The 13,433-nt window shown below is 64.3% G+C and overlaps 4 protein-coding genes across 4 annotated transcripts in view; 1 reads left to right on the top strand and 3 right to left on the bottom strand.

Annotated features, from left to right (window-relative positions):
• MNEG_0486 (nuclear prelamin A recognition factor-like protein) overlaps window positions 1–1,589 on the bottom strand; it is a gene marked incomplete at both ends in the record, with an annotated part of 3,627 nt that extends 2,038 nt beyond the window's left edge. Inside the window, 4 exons of the mRNA XM_014051041.1 lie at window positions 23–393; window positions 605–743; window positions 982–1,228; window positions 1,461–1,589. Coding sequence (XP_013906495.1) covers window positions 23–393; window positions 605–743; window positions 982–1,228; window positions 1,461–1,589 — 886 coding nt within the window. The remainder of the gene's footprint in view (window positions 1–22; window positions 394–604; window positions 744–981; window positions 1,229–1,460) is intronic.
• A 1,515-nt stretch (window positions 1,590–3,104) lies between these two features.
• Window positions 3,105–5,580, bottom strand: MNEG_0485 (hypothetical protein; the record flags this gene model as incomplete). Its single annotated transcript, XM_014051040.1, has 4 exons — window positions 3,105–3,108; window positions 3,204–3,487; window positions 4,090–4,431; window positions 4,693–5,580. 4 exons carry the CDS (start codon window positions 5,578–5,580, stop codon window positions 3,105–3,107), a joined length of 1,518 nt encoding a protein of 505 aa, XP_013906494.1.
• Window positions 5,581–8,563: 2,983 nt separating this feature from the next.
• MNEG_0484 (hypothetical protein) lies at window positions 8,564–12,057 on the top strand (the record flags this gene model as incomplete). The annotated part of the gene is made up of 7 exons (XM_014051039.1): window positions 8,564–8,637; window positions 8,797–8,871; window positions 9,063–9,222; window positions 9,433–9,529; window positions 9,732–9,861; window positions 10,713–11,251; window positions 11,465–12,057. 7 exons carry the CDS (start codon window positions 8,564–8,566, stop codon window positions 12,055–12,057), a joined length of 1,668 nt encoding a protein of 555 aa, XP_013906493.1.
• Window positions 12,058–12,361: 304 nt separating this feature from the next.
• Window positions 12,362–13,433, bottom strand: part of MNEG_0483 (hypothetical protein) — a gene marked incomplete at both ends in the record, with an annotated part of 3,529 nt that continues 2,457 nt past the window's right edge. Inside the window, 3 exons of the mRNA XM_014051038.1 lie at window positions 12,362–12,524; window positions 12,644–12,760; window positions 12,956–13,143. Coding sequence (XP_013906492.1) covers window positions 12,362–12,524; window positions 12,644–12,760; window positions 12,956–13,143 — 468 coding nt within the window. The remainder of the gene's footprint in view (window positions 12,525–12,643; window positions 12,761–12,955; window positions 13,144–13,433) is intronic.

Raw genomic sequence — 13,433 nt, 5'->3', positions numbered from 1 at the left:
CCCACCCACCACCCAGGCGCACCAGGCAGCAGGAAGTCCTCCCGGGAGGCCTCCAGCTTCTTGTCGTAGCAGGGCATCACGGTCGCGTGGTACACGCGCGCGGGGTCCCAGCCCCTCAACGCCGCCAGCCGCCGCTTGACAATCGACCCCATCACCGCCTGGGGGCTCTTGACTGCCGATATGTGGGGCAGCAGGTTGGCGCCCTGGGTCTTCTCGGCGTAGCAGACCCAGCCGGGACAGGCGGAGGCCAGCACAGGCAGCGGGCCCGGCGCAGAAGACGCGGCAGCAACGGGGTGCGCGGCAATGCGTGGGTGCTTGAGTGCGGGCAAGGAGTCCCCTGTGGACGCCATGGCGGCACGACTTGAGGTGGACGCGGCCTTGGAGCTCTCGAAGCTTGGGAAAGGGGGAATGGAAGAGGCGTGCGCGCAAGGAGGACGGGTGGTTGGGTGGGGCGCTGGCGGTGTGCCAGGGTTGCAGCGCTCCCGCTGGACTGCCCACGGCCATTTGTGATGATAAGAATACATCAGCGACTCAACTGCAGGAGCAAACACCCAGCAAGCGGCGCTCGGGGCACCCCCTTGTAATGTGCCTGCGGGCCGCTCACCGGTCTAAAAATTCCTCTGCAGACTCTGCCAGGGCCATCTCCCTGCCGACGCCGATGTCCAGCACGGCCGCCACCCCCATACGCCGCAGCGCCGTCGTGAGCCGTGCCTGCACGCCCGCGGCGTCGAGCCCATGCAGCACTGCCGAACAGGCAGGGTGTGAGGACGGTGGCGAGGGACGTTGGCGGGATGAGTGCAGGTTGCACACTGCTGGGCCCTGCCACCCTCGCTGTCGGTCTGTGATCACAAAAGCGTTTACTGTGATAGGAAGTATGGGGCCCTGTCTCACCTGCCGCCCACAACACAGGGGGACCAGCTCTTGCGCCTGTACCCGCAAGTGCGTGCACATCCCACATCCAGTCCACACACAGCCTCTTACCTGCCAGCGACGCGCGCGATTGGGGCGACACGGTCACCACCACCACCACCCCCGGCTCCATCATCTTGGCAGCCAGTTCCCCCACGCTCTGGTTCTGCAGCAGCACCGTCTCTGCGGAAGTGACACAGCCGCTGCAGGCAAGGCAGTCGTGGAGGGAGACCTTCACTGGGCCATCGTCCTTGCCGCCGGGGGTGACTGTCTGCTTGAAGCCGGTGCCTGGCTTGTGGTGCAGCTGAACCTTGCCCTCCTGTAAATCCACGTGGGAGGGCGTAAGGGAGGAAGGGGCCCCGCGAGCGTCGTATGCATGAGGATAGCAACGCAGCGTTGGGGGGGCGTTTGCCGCAGGCAATCTACACAGCAGTTGCGCCACTGTCGTGCAACTCAATAATTCTACCCATAATTCTGCTCATCGAGCGCCTGCATGGCAAAACGCAGCGTGGGCAGCGCGGCGTGGCGTGCAGAGGCAGCATCGAACGCACCTCCTCCAGCAGCTGCATCGGCGGCTTAGCATCAGGCGCCGCGCCCTGCAGAGACACCACGCACGCCTGCGACGGCGCTATGAAGTCATTAAGGTCGGTCAGCTTGATGGTGCCAGAGAACTGGGCCATGCGTGCTCCCGCTGCAGCTGGAGCAAACAGCTGCGGTGCTTTCGTAGTGCGCCCCGGGACACCGCCGCCCTGGCCTGGGCGAGCGTGTGTCGGCAGAAGGCAATCTTCACGCGCAGAAATCACCACGGCACTTTGGAATTAAAAGCAAAGCGAAAGCAAACATTCAGACCGATCTGATCGTGATGATGCACGAGGCTTTGCCAGTGTGTACAAGTGTTGTGTGACTTGTCTGGGCAGTATCATAATACATCGCATGCTAGGCCGTGACGAACCATCTACTCCGTCCAGAAGGGAGAGTAGAATCATAGAAAGAGTCTCACAGTGTAGAAAGAGTCTCAAGTGTAATCCTGCCTGTCGCACCCAACCAATATATGACAGTAGCAGGTCCAAACATTTGTTACAATTTAAGGCTCCAACATCAGTATCAAGCCTTCGCATAGAAGACACCATCTAACGAGAACGGACACCGTTGCTGAGTCAAGAATCCGCGCTCACCCCACACGCCCCACGAGCCACCTGGCTGACGGCTGCCTATGCCAGTGCTGCTGGCCCCGCTACTGCTGCTGCTGCTGCTCCTCCTCCTCCTCCTCCTGCTGCTGCTGCTGCTGCTGCTGCTGCTGCTTCCCCTGCTGCGGCCAGTGCGGCTGCTGGTGCTGCCGCCGCCGCCGTTGCTCCTGAGCCGCCCGCACAGCCGCCATCCGTTGACCTGCGACAACTGCGCGTGTCCGCACCCGCTGCGCCTCTTGCCGCGCTAGCCGCGCCACCTCGGCCCGCCGCTGGGTCGCAGCAGCCTCGGCGCCGCGCGCGGCAGCCTCGACGAGCGCTTCATTTGGGGGCCGCTCCAGGGCCTCGTAACCCTGTACCAGCCCCTGCAAAGCCGCAGGCTTCAGGCATGGCAGCACCGCCAGCACGCGTGTCTCGTGCGCATCCAGCCACGCGTTGCCAGGGTGGTGCCGCATTGTTGCCAGCGCCTGCAGCAGCTGCACCAGGCTCCCCGGCTCGGCAGTGGGTAGCTGGTGTCCCGCAAGCAAGACCAGGGCGTCGATCGCCGCTGCATGGCGCCGCAGCCACGCACACTCGTCCCCGCCAGCCCGCCAGAAGGATGACAAGGCCAGCAGCAGACGTGACACGTGCCGAGGCCGCCGCGACAGCCATTCATATGTAGCTGGCGGTGCAGCGGCTGCCCCGGCGCTGCCAGCGGGCTGCACCAAGCGCGCCAGCGCGGAGGGCGAGGAGCGTGCTGACGCCGCTGGCGCCGCAGCCACTACTGGGCCCTTTGGATTGCTCCTGCCTGCTGCCGCTGCTGCCGCTCCCGACGCAGCTGCCGCCTCGACGGCGTTTGCCCTGCTGCCGCCGCTGCCAGTAACAGGGCCAAACTCTGCCCCCATGACGCACGCCAGTGCTGCAGAGAGCAGTGCGGTCCCCGGCGCCGCGCCAAGCTGAGCCACGCTCACTAGCAGCTCAAGAGCCATGCCTCTGTTTGCGCTGCCACTTCCTGCCGCTGTGCTGCTGCCGCTACCTGCGATGCACGCGCGTGCGCGCACGAGCAGCGCGGCCACCCACTCTGCCGGTGCTCGCGCACGCCGCTGGTCTCGCGCTGAGAAAGCGGCTAACGCGCGCAGCGTGATGACGGCGTCGCGCAGGGTGTAGCGCGGTATGGCCGTGCGCGCCTCCAGCAAGTAGTCAAACCACCAGTCCTCGTGCGGCTCGTACTGCAGCCCCGCAAACCCCGACAGCACGCTTGCAAAGTTGGCCGGTGTGAACGTGGCCAGCTTGGGACGCATGGCGCGCGCAAAGGCGTCGAGCCAAGGGCGCCCGGGGCGCACGCAGAGGCGTCCAAGGGACGCGACGATGGTGGCAAAGGAGTGCGGGTCCACCTCCGACATACGGTGTGACAGCTGCGACGGCGATGAGCGCACACGAGCAGGCGGGTTGGCGTGTTTTCAGTAGGCCGCTGACACATGCTTGCATTTCAACGAGACACAGTGGTCTGCGACCCGTCATTCGCCCGCTTGACAGCCAGCCTTCAGTAATACCGTTGCCACTCAACAATCTACGTGACGACACCATCATGGCTCCATCAATCCTGGCGAGACCCTGGCCCTGCCTCGTCCAACCCCCGCCCGGCCCTCAAGAATACGCCGCTCACGTGCTTGCAATACCGCGCCACCCAGGGCAGCGCCGGCCGCCATCGCAGTGCCGATAGGCCCCACACCAGTCCTGCCATGTGGCCGATGCCCATGCCCTTGAGCCTGCGCTGCGCCTGCCACTGCATGTCTTTCATCCAAGCGTCCGTGACGGGCAAGCCCAGCCGCGCGGTGGCCCACACGATATTGGACACCGCTGGCCCCGGCAGCGACCAGTAGCAGCACCTGCACGCACCGCGGAACGCGGCGCACCACGCGTCGCTGGGCCGTATGCCCAGGCGAGCGAGGGACCAGAGGAGCATGGACAGACCGTCCGCAGTGAACAATGGTCCACGTTCCTCGGTGGGCATTACTGTGCCGCCGCCGCCGCCGCCGCCTCCGCCGCCGCCGCCGCCGCCGCCGCCGCCGCTGCTGCTAGTGGAGATTATGCCACTACGGCTGGTACTGTTGTTGCACAGATTGCTGCTGCCGCCGCCGCTGCCACCGCTGCCTCCGCTGCTGCTGCTGCCGCCGCCGCCGCCGCTGTCGCCGCCGCCGCCGCCGCTGCCTCCACCGCTGCTGCTGCCGCTGCCCTCGCCGCTGCTGGCCCCTGCAGTGCGCTGCAGCTGCATCTCCGTCACGACCAGAAACTCGTGTGCCCACTCAGGGGGCACTGCCCCACCCATGAGGGCGAGTGAGTGCACGCTGGTAGCCAGCTGTGAAGGAGAGAACAAAGACAGGTGCTGGCGTGACTGCTGAAGCCAAGTGTCCATGAGCACGCGACCGTGGCGCGCCTGCTGGGGTGGCGGTGACAGCGGCTTCCACGGCCGCTGCCAAGGCCGCAGCGGAGGTTGGGCGTGCGGGGCTGCCGAGGTTGATCGTCGAGGGCTGAGCTCGTCTGAAGGGCGGACACGGGGCAGCCGCGCGGCCTGCTGCGCGCCCATAGTGCTTGGCGATGCCTCCTGTGGCGGGGGCACCTGCTGCTGCCACCGCCGCCGCTGCTGCTGCTGCTGCTGCTGCTGCTGCTGCTGCTGGTGCTGCTGCTGCTGCTGCTGCTGCTGCTGCTGCTGCTGCTGCTGCTGCTGCTGTCGCCGCCGACGCCGTTCCTGCTGTTGTGCGTGGGTCCCCTGCAGCGACTCCTGCCACTCCTCCTGGCCGGATGTGCGCACGCGAGGCGCAAGCATGGCAGCTCCTGTCTGGGCCTTGCCAATCTCACGACATTCAGATGATGCCTGCTGCTGCCGTTTCAGCGGCTGCCGCTGCCGCACCCGGGCCTGCAGCTTCGCCTCCCACTCTGCCTGCACCGCGGCCAGCCCAGCCGCACCGTTGACCATAGCTGTCAGCGTGCGGGCCTCTTTGGCACTAGGCATGACTGCCGTGGCGCGCACCTGCAGTCGCCGCAGCAGGCCGCGGTCGCTGCACTGCAGCTGCGGCAGGGTCTTCAAGAGCAGGCCGACCTGCCGGACGCTGAAATGTTGTACGTGCTCCTTCAGCAGCTCAACAAGCCGCCGCTGCACCTGCCAGCGCCGGCGGCCGCCAACAGCAAACAACGTGCTAGCGTTCGGCGCGCCCGCGGTCCTGTGCAGCTGCTCTTGCCGTTCCCGCTGCTCGTCCCATTGCCGCTGCTGCTGCCCCTGTTGGTTCTGCCCCTGCTGGTTCTGCCCCTGCTTGTGTTTCCCAGGCTCGCCTGACCTGCTGCTGCTCCTGCTGCTGCTGCTGCTGCTGCTGCTGCTGTTGCTGCTGCTGCTGCTGCTGCTGCTGCCGCCGCCGCCGCCATCAACAGACCTGCCAACGAACTGCGCTGCCTGCTGTGCCTGCTGCGCCTGCTGCGCCTCCTGCACCAGCTGCGCCAGCCGCACGGTCATAGCTGTAAGACCGTGGTGCAGCAGGCGGCCCTGGAAGACCGTCAAAATCGCCTCCAACTCATGCAAGCCGGAAGCATTACGAATCGCGCAGTCCACCAGAACTACCGCCTGAGGGTGGGGGCGGCTTGACGCCTTGTCTTCCGGGGTCCGCGTATCCTGCAGCTCCTGCCACTGCTGCAGTTGCCGCTTGGCGGCTGCCACGTGCAGGGGGTTGATGGGCCGCTCGACAGAGGACGCAGGAGCCAAGAGCTGGGGAGAACACTGGGGGTCGCCGGCATCACCATCTGGCCGTCGTGCCCCTGCAGTGCCACTGCCTGAGCTGTGACGACCCGCTGTGATGTTGCTGCTCGTGATGACTGCGTTGCTTGCGGTGCTGCTGCTGGGGCTGCAGCTGCTGTTGTCCGCGACAACGCCGATGCCGGTGTCAGGATGCTGCTTCGGCACCTCCGGCAGCGGCTGCTGTAGCTGCTGCGGCTGCTGCAACGGCTGCGGCGGCTGCGGCTGCACCGTGAGGGCGGGCGTATCGGCGCCGAGTTGCTGAATTCTCCCGCTCGCAACACAACGGCGTGTGGCCTCCCCACCGTCTAGCATGGGCCGTTGGAGGAGCGGCCTGCGCTGTAGCGCGCCGCCCAGGAGTTCGCTGCCATGGATATGTGAAGATGAAAGTGACTCTTCCGCAAGGGAACGTTTGTCAAGCTCTGACCCGGCAGTCGGCTGTACGGTGCCGCGCAGGACCGCGCATCGCGATGCACCGCAGCGCCTGCAGGGCGGGTAGGGCACGGAACTCAGCAAGCAAGCAAATGTGTTGCTTTGCAGAAGGGCAAGTTGCAATCACGCAAGCTGCAGCTGTAGGTTGTTGCTCCGATGCAGCAGGGTGAAGGCGGCCTGCTGGGACGGGCGCTCCCACGTTCCGTGCATCGTCAAACATTGCTCGTGCCGCCGTTTTTGCACTGGTGCATGCGCCGCACCTGCGCAAAAGCGGCCACGCCACCCGCACGCCCGCGCCTTCCGTTTGGGCCAGCCTCAGGCTCATGCTGGCCTGGGCTGGCCTGTCTACAGTCTCCTGCAGGCCACGACGAATGGAGGTGCACCTCCGGCTGCCAGAGCAGACACCTTTTGGATGACGCTGAATAAATTCAACCCAAAAAGAAGACAATTTGCCTTGAAGCGACGAGCAGATCTAGACCGCCTGCTGGAGTCCGCGGGCCTGCACAACGATACACCAAGTACGGTGCGTAGGCCGCTCGTCACACGCGAGTCGCAGTGATTTTTCACGGGACGGACACCACAAGTCTAGCTCTCGATGTTAGGCTGCTTTGCAGCAGCACGCCCGCCCATGCACTTGAATTCCTGCGGGCGCTGGCGTGTCACTGCAGCCCCACAGTGGCCTTACGGAGGGTGGCCTTGCTGCAGAGGCTGGATGCTGTTGAGTGCTGAACAGAGATTGACGCCACAAGCAGCAGGGCCAAAGGGCAGGGCACCGCTGTAGGGCTACTGTACATCCCATGCCTGCATCAATGGGAAATCTGCAGCGACTGTGCCTGGCAGAGGCCCCTTCCCCAAGACCAGCCTTGCGCCATGTGCAAATTAATTACAGCTTGCAGCCATGTGGGGTCATAGAACTCAGCCCCGTTAATGCGGTGGCAGAGCAAGAAGGTACGCAACAGCGGCGCAGACCTGCACAAAAGTCCTGTGCAGCGTGGCTGCTGCGGACTTTCAGACTAACAAGCATCAACCGCTGTGCATTAAATCGAGTTGGGAGTTGCTGGCCCTCTGGTGTTTGACCTTGATTTCTACACAGCCGAGGGCTTGCAAGGGCAAAATGATTGCCCTCTGCTCATGGGGCTGAGTTGCTCAAGCCTCCCCATTTGATAGGCCTGGGTCGACCATAGACGCACCCCACAGAAGCCTAGCCCAGACCAGCAAATTCGTGCACGACATGGAGGGTGCTGGTCTGATCACTGCATTTCAACATCAATTGTGTTCACTGGCGTGTTGCTTGTTTGTGTTGCAAGCTGTCACACCCTGCTTGAAGCATCTCATTCTGGCCAATCAGGGAACGTCCCTTGCCTTGTGGACCCCTTCAATAACATACTGTACGCCCATGCTGCTGAGTTAGCTGAATTGCGTGCCAAAATCGCATCACCTCTGTCTGTGACGTAGATAGCAGATGAAATTGGTCTTCAAACTTATCACGTTTGTGTGCACTGATCCGCACCAGCTACTCAGGAGCCGGGGTGGGGGTGCATTGCTGAATGCAGCCAACACTGTGACCAGCAAACGTTGTGCAACATGAGGGGACACCCAACACCCGATTGGCCGTAGCCAATAGTATGCACAACGCAAATCATCTTCGTCCTGGAAGGCAGTGCCAGGACAAGGATGTGCAACGGCTGTTGTGAACTTCTTCGGCATGAAAGGGGGGGGCGTGTCGCACGCAGACGTGGCTTCTCAGCTCCAGGGTTCTTGCGACACAAATCGACCCGTGTCAAGACAAGCTTTATGAGAACCAATTGCACCAATGTTTTTGTCTTGCTGGACTTGAGTTTATTTGCGCTCCGCATGTGTGGTCTTTTGGATGCGCCCCGCTTTCAAGCGGTGAGGGCGGGGGGCTGCTTCAGCTCTACGGTAGCGATATCATACCGTACCACGGCGCATTTGCAGAATGTTTTGGCTCCAACACCACAACATGTTCTGTACGAACGCCTCGAGATTTATGTATGTTCGCCTTTGTACCAGCAAGAGCATGCGCTCTTGAAATAGTGTCAGATCGCGCAATGCTTGCTCATGTGTTGTAGCAGTCGCTAAGACAACTGTGATAATAAGTTTGAGATCGATCGGGTGGACAGACAGGGTGGCTGCTGCAGCGGCGCGGCTCTGGGGAGGCGCGGCGCAGCTGTCGCGCGCCACTCGAGCAGCAGCTGTCTCAGCTGCTCAGCGTCCCCTCCGGTGTTGCGCAACTGCTGCCACCTGCTCCGGGCTGATGGCGTCCCGCTTCTACGGGTGCTACCTGCTGGTCTCCCTGAACCCCGAAGCACGCATCCGCAACTACATTGGGTGCGGTCAGGGGACAGGCTTGCCTGCGTAGCAGCGGCCATCAGCATGCACCTGGACCTACTCTGTTCGAAGCGCTACACGCCGCACGCATTGACCCGCGCCGCCTGCTTGACTACCCGTTTACATGCGTCGCCACCGCCCTCCACCGGCCTGTCACAGGTTCACCGTCAACCCCCCGCGCCGGCTGCGGCAGCACAATGGCGAAATCACATCCGGGGCCTGGCGCACCAAGCGGTGCGCTCGCCGCCACTTTGCCTTGCACAGCGGATGTCAGCCTAACACTGACAGGCGCCTGGCCAGTTTTCACCGCAAGGCTCTTTGTTCGAGGCCCATGCGGTTTGGGATGCAGCCCACCCCCTAGGACCAGAGCACTCCCACAGCTTGGTCGTCGCAGCTTGTGGAGCACCATTCGACCGCGCCCGCAGGGGCCGGCCCTGGGAGATGGCCCTGGTGGTGTACGGCTTCCCCACCCAAGTGGCTGCGCTGCAGTTTGAGTGGGCGTGGCAGCACCCGGACAAGAGCAAGGTGGCGCGCACCGTGGTGGCGGGGCTGAAGAAGCACCAAAAGTATGGCACCGCCGGCAAGGTAGGGCGCGGTGTGCGCTGCCCACATACGGGCGGCATGTGCCTTGAGAGGGGTTGAAGAGCCTGGCCATACACCAGTTGGCATCGCGCTGGGGCCGCGTGTCAAAGCGAAAGCTGGAACAGCGACGTGGCCCAGGCCCCGGTGATGGCCAGGCTTTGCGACATCCAATATTTTTTCACAAACCAGATATCCGCCTGCTGCCGCCAATAGATGCGCCTGCTGGCTGGCATGCTACAGCTTCCTCCCTGGCGCTACTTCCCCCTGCGGCTGCACATCATGTCCGAGGAGCACGCCAAGACCTTCACGGGTGGGCGGCGCATGGAGAGGAGCGACACGAGGAAAGGGTTGGCCGCCAGAGCACACTGGCGGCAGTGGCCATGTGGGCACGTGTGCATCCTTGCTGGGTGCGGTGGGTGCGGTGAACGGCGCCACCGTGCGCGAGCCGTGCTGTCCCATATCCTTGGCGCACTCCGTCAGAAACCTGCCGACCACCTCTCGCTCTTGGCCAGGTTGCTGCCGCGGACCGCTGCTGTTCCCCTTGGTGGTGGCGCCCCTGGACGAGGTCCCGAGCAGCGTGGGCACAGGCGAGGGCCCGGCAGACGGCGAGGCGGAGACAGATGGGGAGGAGCCGGCTGCGAGGTGCGGCGCCGAGGAGGAGGCGGAGGACGAGGAGCAGGAGGAGGAGGAGGGGGAGGAGGGGGCCGGGTGCAGTAAGGCCTCGAAAGCCAGCGCCTCTTGCCGCCACGCACTCAGTGCTTGCGCCGACTTCTCTGACAGCGGCAGCGAGCTGAGTGGCGGACTGGATGATGGCAGCAAGGGCGGTGGCGCGATGGATGGTGGTGGGGTCTTTGATGACGATGTGTACGAGCTGGAGGATGACGTGGCGGACTGGATGGCGGCCCAGGGACCAGCTGCGGGGCAGGCAGCAGGACGTCTCGAAGGCACTGCGGGGGCCGGACGCGCCAAGCGGCGAGGAAAGGCAAAGGCAGCAGAGGGCGGCGCGGCAGAGGGGGCAGCAGCGCACAAGCAGCGAGGGTCTCGCTGCAAGCTGTGTGAACGCGCTGTAGAGCGCTATGTCCTCGGCTGTGGCTGCTGCGCATCAGAGTTCCACATCGAATGCCTGGCGGAGCGGTTTGCCGGCGACAGCAGCAGCCCAGGCCATGCGACTGGCGCAGATGGTGGGGGGTTGGACGTTGGAGGCAGGGCCCCGTGGCTGCTGGGCGGCGCGTGCCCCGGCTGTGGTGCGGCTCTGGGCTGGCTGGACCTCCTGCAGCGCATGAAGGCCTACGGCGGTGCAGGGCAGGTCGGCCCAAGCGGCGCAATAAGCAGGAGGTGGGCAGGCAGGTGTAGACGTGCAGAGGCGGGTGCTAGGTCGCGTGTTCCAAATCGGGCTTTCCTGCCAGAAGTTTTGTCCGTTTGTTGCTATCCTGTATTGTGTGAACTTGTGCATCATACCTGGCCCTGGGTATTTGCCCCTATGACACCTGCAGGCAGCGCACCCCCAAGAAGCGGAGCAAGGAGGAGCAAGAAGTGGAGGTGCAGCTGCAGCAGCAGCCAGCAGGGGCGGCGCTGGGCGGCTCGGGACCTGGTGGCCTGGAGGTGGCGCCGCAGCAGCCGCAAAAACAGCGGGCGCGGAAGAAGGCGCAGGCAGCGACCAGCGGCGGCGATGCAGCGAGGGATGCAGGGGATGCAGCCAAGCAGCGGGCCCCTCGAGCACAGAGGCGCCTGCCGACGGCGCCCTTTTTGAACTCATGTGGTGCCGGCGCCGTGGATGCCGTGGCCACAGCTACAGAGAAACGTGGTGTCAGCGGCAGCGAGCTGTCAGTGGTGCTGCAGCAGCTTTCTGCTGAGCTGGCGGAGCGGCACCCTGAGCTGCAGCTGCCTGTGGGTCGGCCGGAGGTGCTGCTGCCGCTGCTGCAGAAGCTGCTGGCCAGCGGTGCTAGCGGCTTGCTGGGATCCGCATGCGGCGTCGGTGACGCGGCGCCTGCAATCAAGGCAGCGCGGGGACGGCGGCCACGTGCGCCGCGCGGTAAGAGGGGCGCTCCACCAGATGTAGGGGCCGGAGAGGTCGTGGACTTGGTTTCAAGTGGTGATGACAGGCAGCAGGAGAGTACAATTACACAGCAGCAGCAGCAGCAGCAGCAGCAGCACCAGCAGCAGCAGCAGCAGCAGCAGCAGCTCATTGAAAAGCGGCACACAGAGCAGCAGTCCACCCAAGGTGCCACATGCACCTCGCGCGCAGGCAAACCTGCCGCCAAGCGCACTGGCGGTACGAGGGCGGCAGGCCGCTTTCAGCCAGAGGTGTGCAGCAGCAGCGGTGGTGCCAGCAGCAGCGGTGATGGCTGGGAGTCGCCTGCGCCTCTGGCTCAATGCATCGTCGCCGGCCACGCTGCGGCCCCTGCGGTCCCGAACGCTCCGTCGGGTGGAACCAGCCCCATGTGGATCGGGTCGGAGCCGCGGCCGGGTCGTGGATCCAGCAGCCCCTCCCTAGAGGGCCTTTCACCGGCGCCGCTCATGGCGCGTCTGCGGCTGGGCCGCGCCGTTGCAGCCCTCGAGCCACGCGTGGCGCCCGCCTCTTGGCAGCCCATCGAGCAAGAGCGCAGGGAGCTGGAGGGCCGCGACAGCGAGCCAGAGCCGCCGCAGCAGCAGGAGCAACAGCTGCAGGAGGTTGGCAGCGGCTTCAGGGTTGTCAGCTTGCTGCGGGGCGAGGATGCTGCTGCCGGCCTCCGGCGGCGGCAGCGGCTGAATGGCTCCACGCCGGCAGCGATGCGGTGCACCCAGCAGCACGGTTCTGCCGTCAATGTCTGTGGCATGGTTGAGATTACAAGTGACTAATGATGGCAAACCGCCATGTACGTGCAAAATAAACACATTATTGACTGACTGAATGAAAATTCCAGGGAGCACCTGGAAAGCGCGACTCAGCAGTAATCCATTGCCACGCACGTTCAGATGCGGTGGATGTGACTCTTGCGCCGGGCAAAAGCAACTTGCATCGCAGCGATCAGGGTAGCCAAGGAGGAATTCGAATACGAAAGGCTTCGAAAGCCAGCACAGCAGTCATGCCAACTGAATTATACAGGGACTTCAGGGCGGCCTTGTTAGGGCACAGACACACAAGGATGGACGTGTGGGGTTCTCATGTGCACACGCTTATCGCCGCAGGCGTGCCGTTGGCGGCGTCGGCATCGCTGCTGATGCTGCCGGCCGGCCCCTGCTCTTGGCTCCCCCTCAGCCCCTCCACCAGGGCAGCCAGCTCCTCCTGCGCCTCCTCCAGGCTGGACGTGTCGTCCCAATGGTCCCTGACCTCAGGAGGGGGTTGGGGCGCGCGTTCAGCGTTGAGGACGCCGTGATTAGGCAGCCACAGCCAATGACCAACGGTCAGCTCTGAAATGAACCCAGGAGTCAAGGCCACGCGCACCTGTAGTCGTCGGGGTGGGCGCGCTTGTTCCTGCCGGTGGCTGCGTACATGTCGCCGCGCCAGGCCGGCAGGGGTTGAGGGCACCCAGCCTGAGTGATCAGCCAGTTGTTGTACTCCCTGCGACGCACGGACCAAAGAAAAACAAAGCGTGGGATGTAGGGATCACCCAAGTATTGCAAGGCCCACAGCTGCTGGCGCGGGATGTTGGGAGCATGTTGGTGAACATCCGTCATGCTTCAACCCAGATCTATTACTGGAACCCCGCACAAACCAAAAACCAGCAGCCCTTCTGGTGAGCATGCTGCTGCGTACCACTGCCGCACATCCATCATGTGAGTCCACTTGGGGGGCACTCCCGCCTCCCTCAACCCAGCGTAGAACTTGTCCATTTCAGCCGCCATGGCGCTACGGCTGGGCAGCGCCGCCCGGCCAGACAGGACGCGCGCCACCAGGCGCGCCTGCAACTCAAACTGAGGAAACGGCACAACTTTCCACGGCAGCTGGGGGGGGCGGGACGGGGAGGGTGTTGTGGGGAGGCGGGTGTCTCAGGGAGGTTGGACGGCCAGCGAGAGAGGTGTGGGGGTGCGGGGGTTGAGGGGGAGTAGAGAGACGCATGCAGGCGGTGTCTGGCGCCACATCAGATCATGCTCCGCTCTCACCGCCACGGCAAGCACCGCTGGGCCACATCTTTGCTGCGCGCTTGTCGCCCGTGCACACGCAGGCCCACGTTCACATAGCCCCCCCCCCCCGCCCGCTGGTCCCTCCACAGCCCACCCCGATGAAGGCCAGG

Source organism: Monoraphidium neglectum (genome assembly GCF_000611645.1).
Source record: "Monoraphidium neglectum strain SAG 48.87 unplaced genomic scaffold scaffold00039, whole genome shotgun sequence".
NCBI lineage: Eukaryota > Viridiplantae > Chlorophyta > Chlorophyceae > Sphaeropleales > Selenastraceae > Monoraphidium > Monoraphidium neglectum.
Note: the sequence above shows the minus strand (reverse complement) of the source record. Positions and strands in the feature narration are given on the sequence as shown.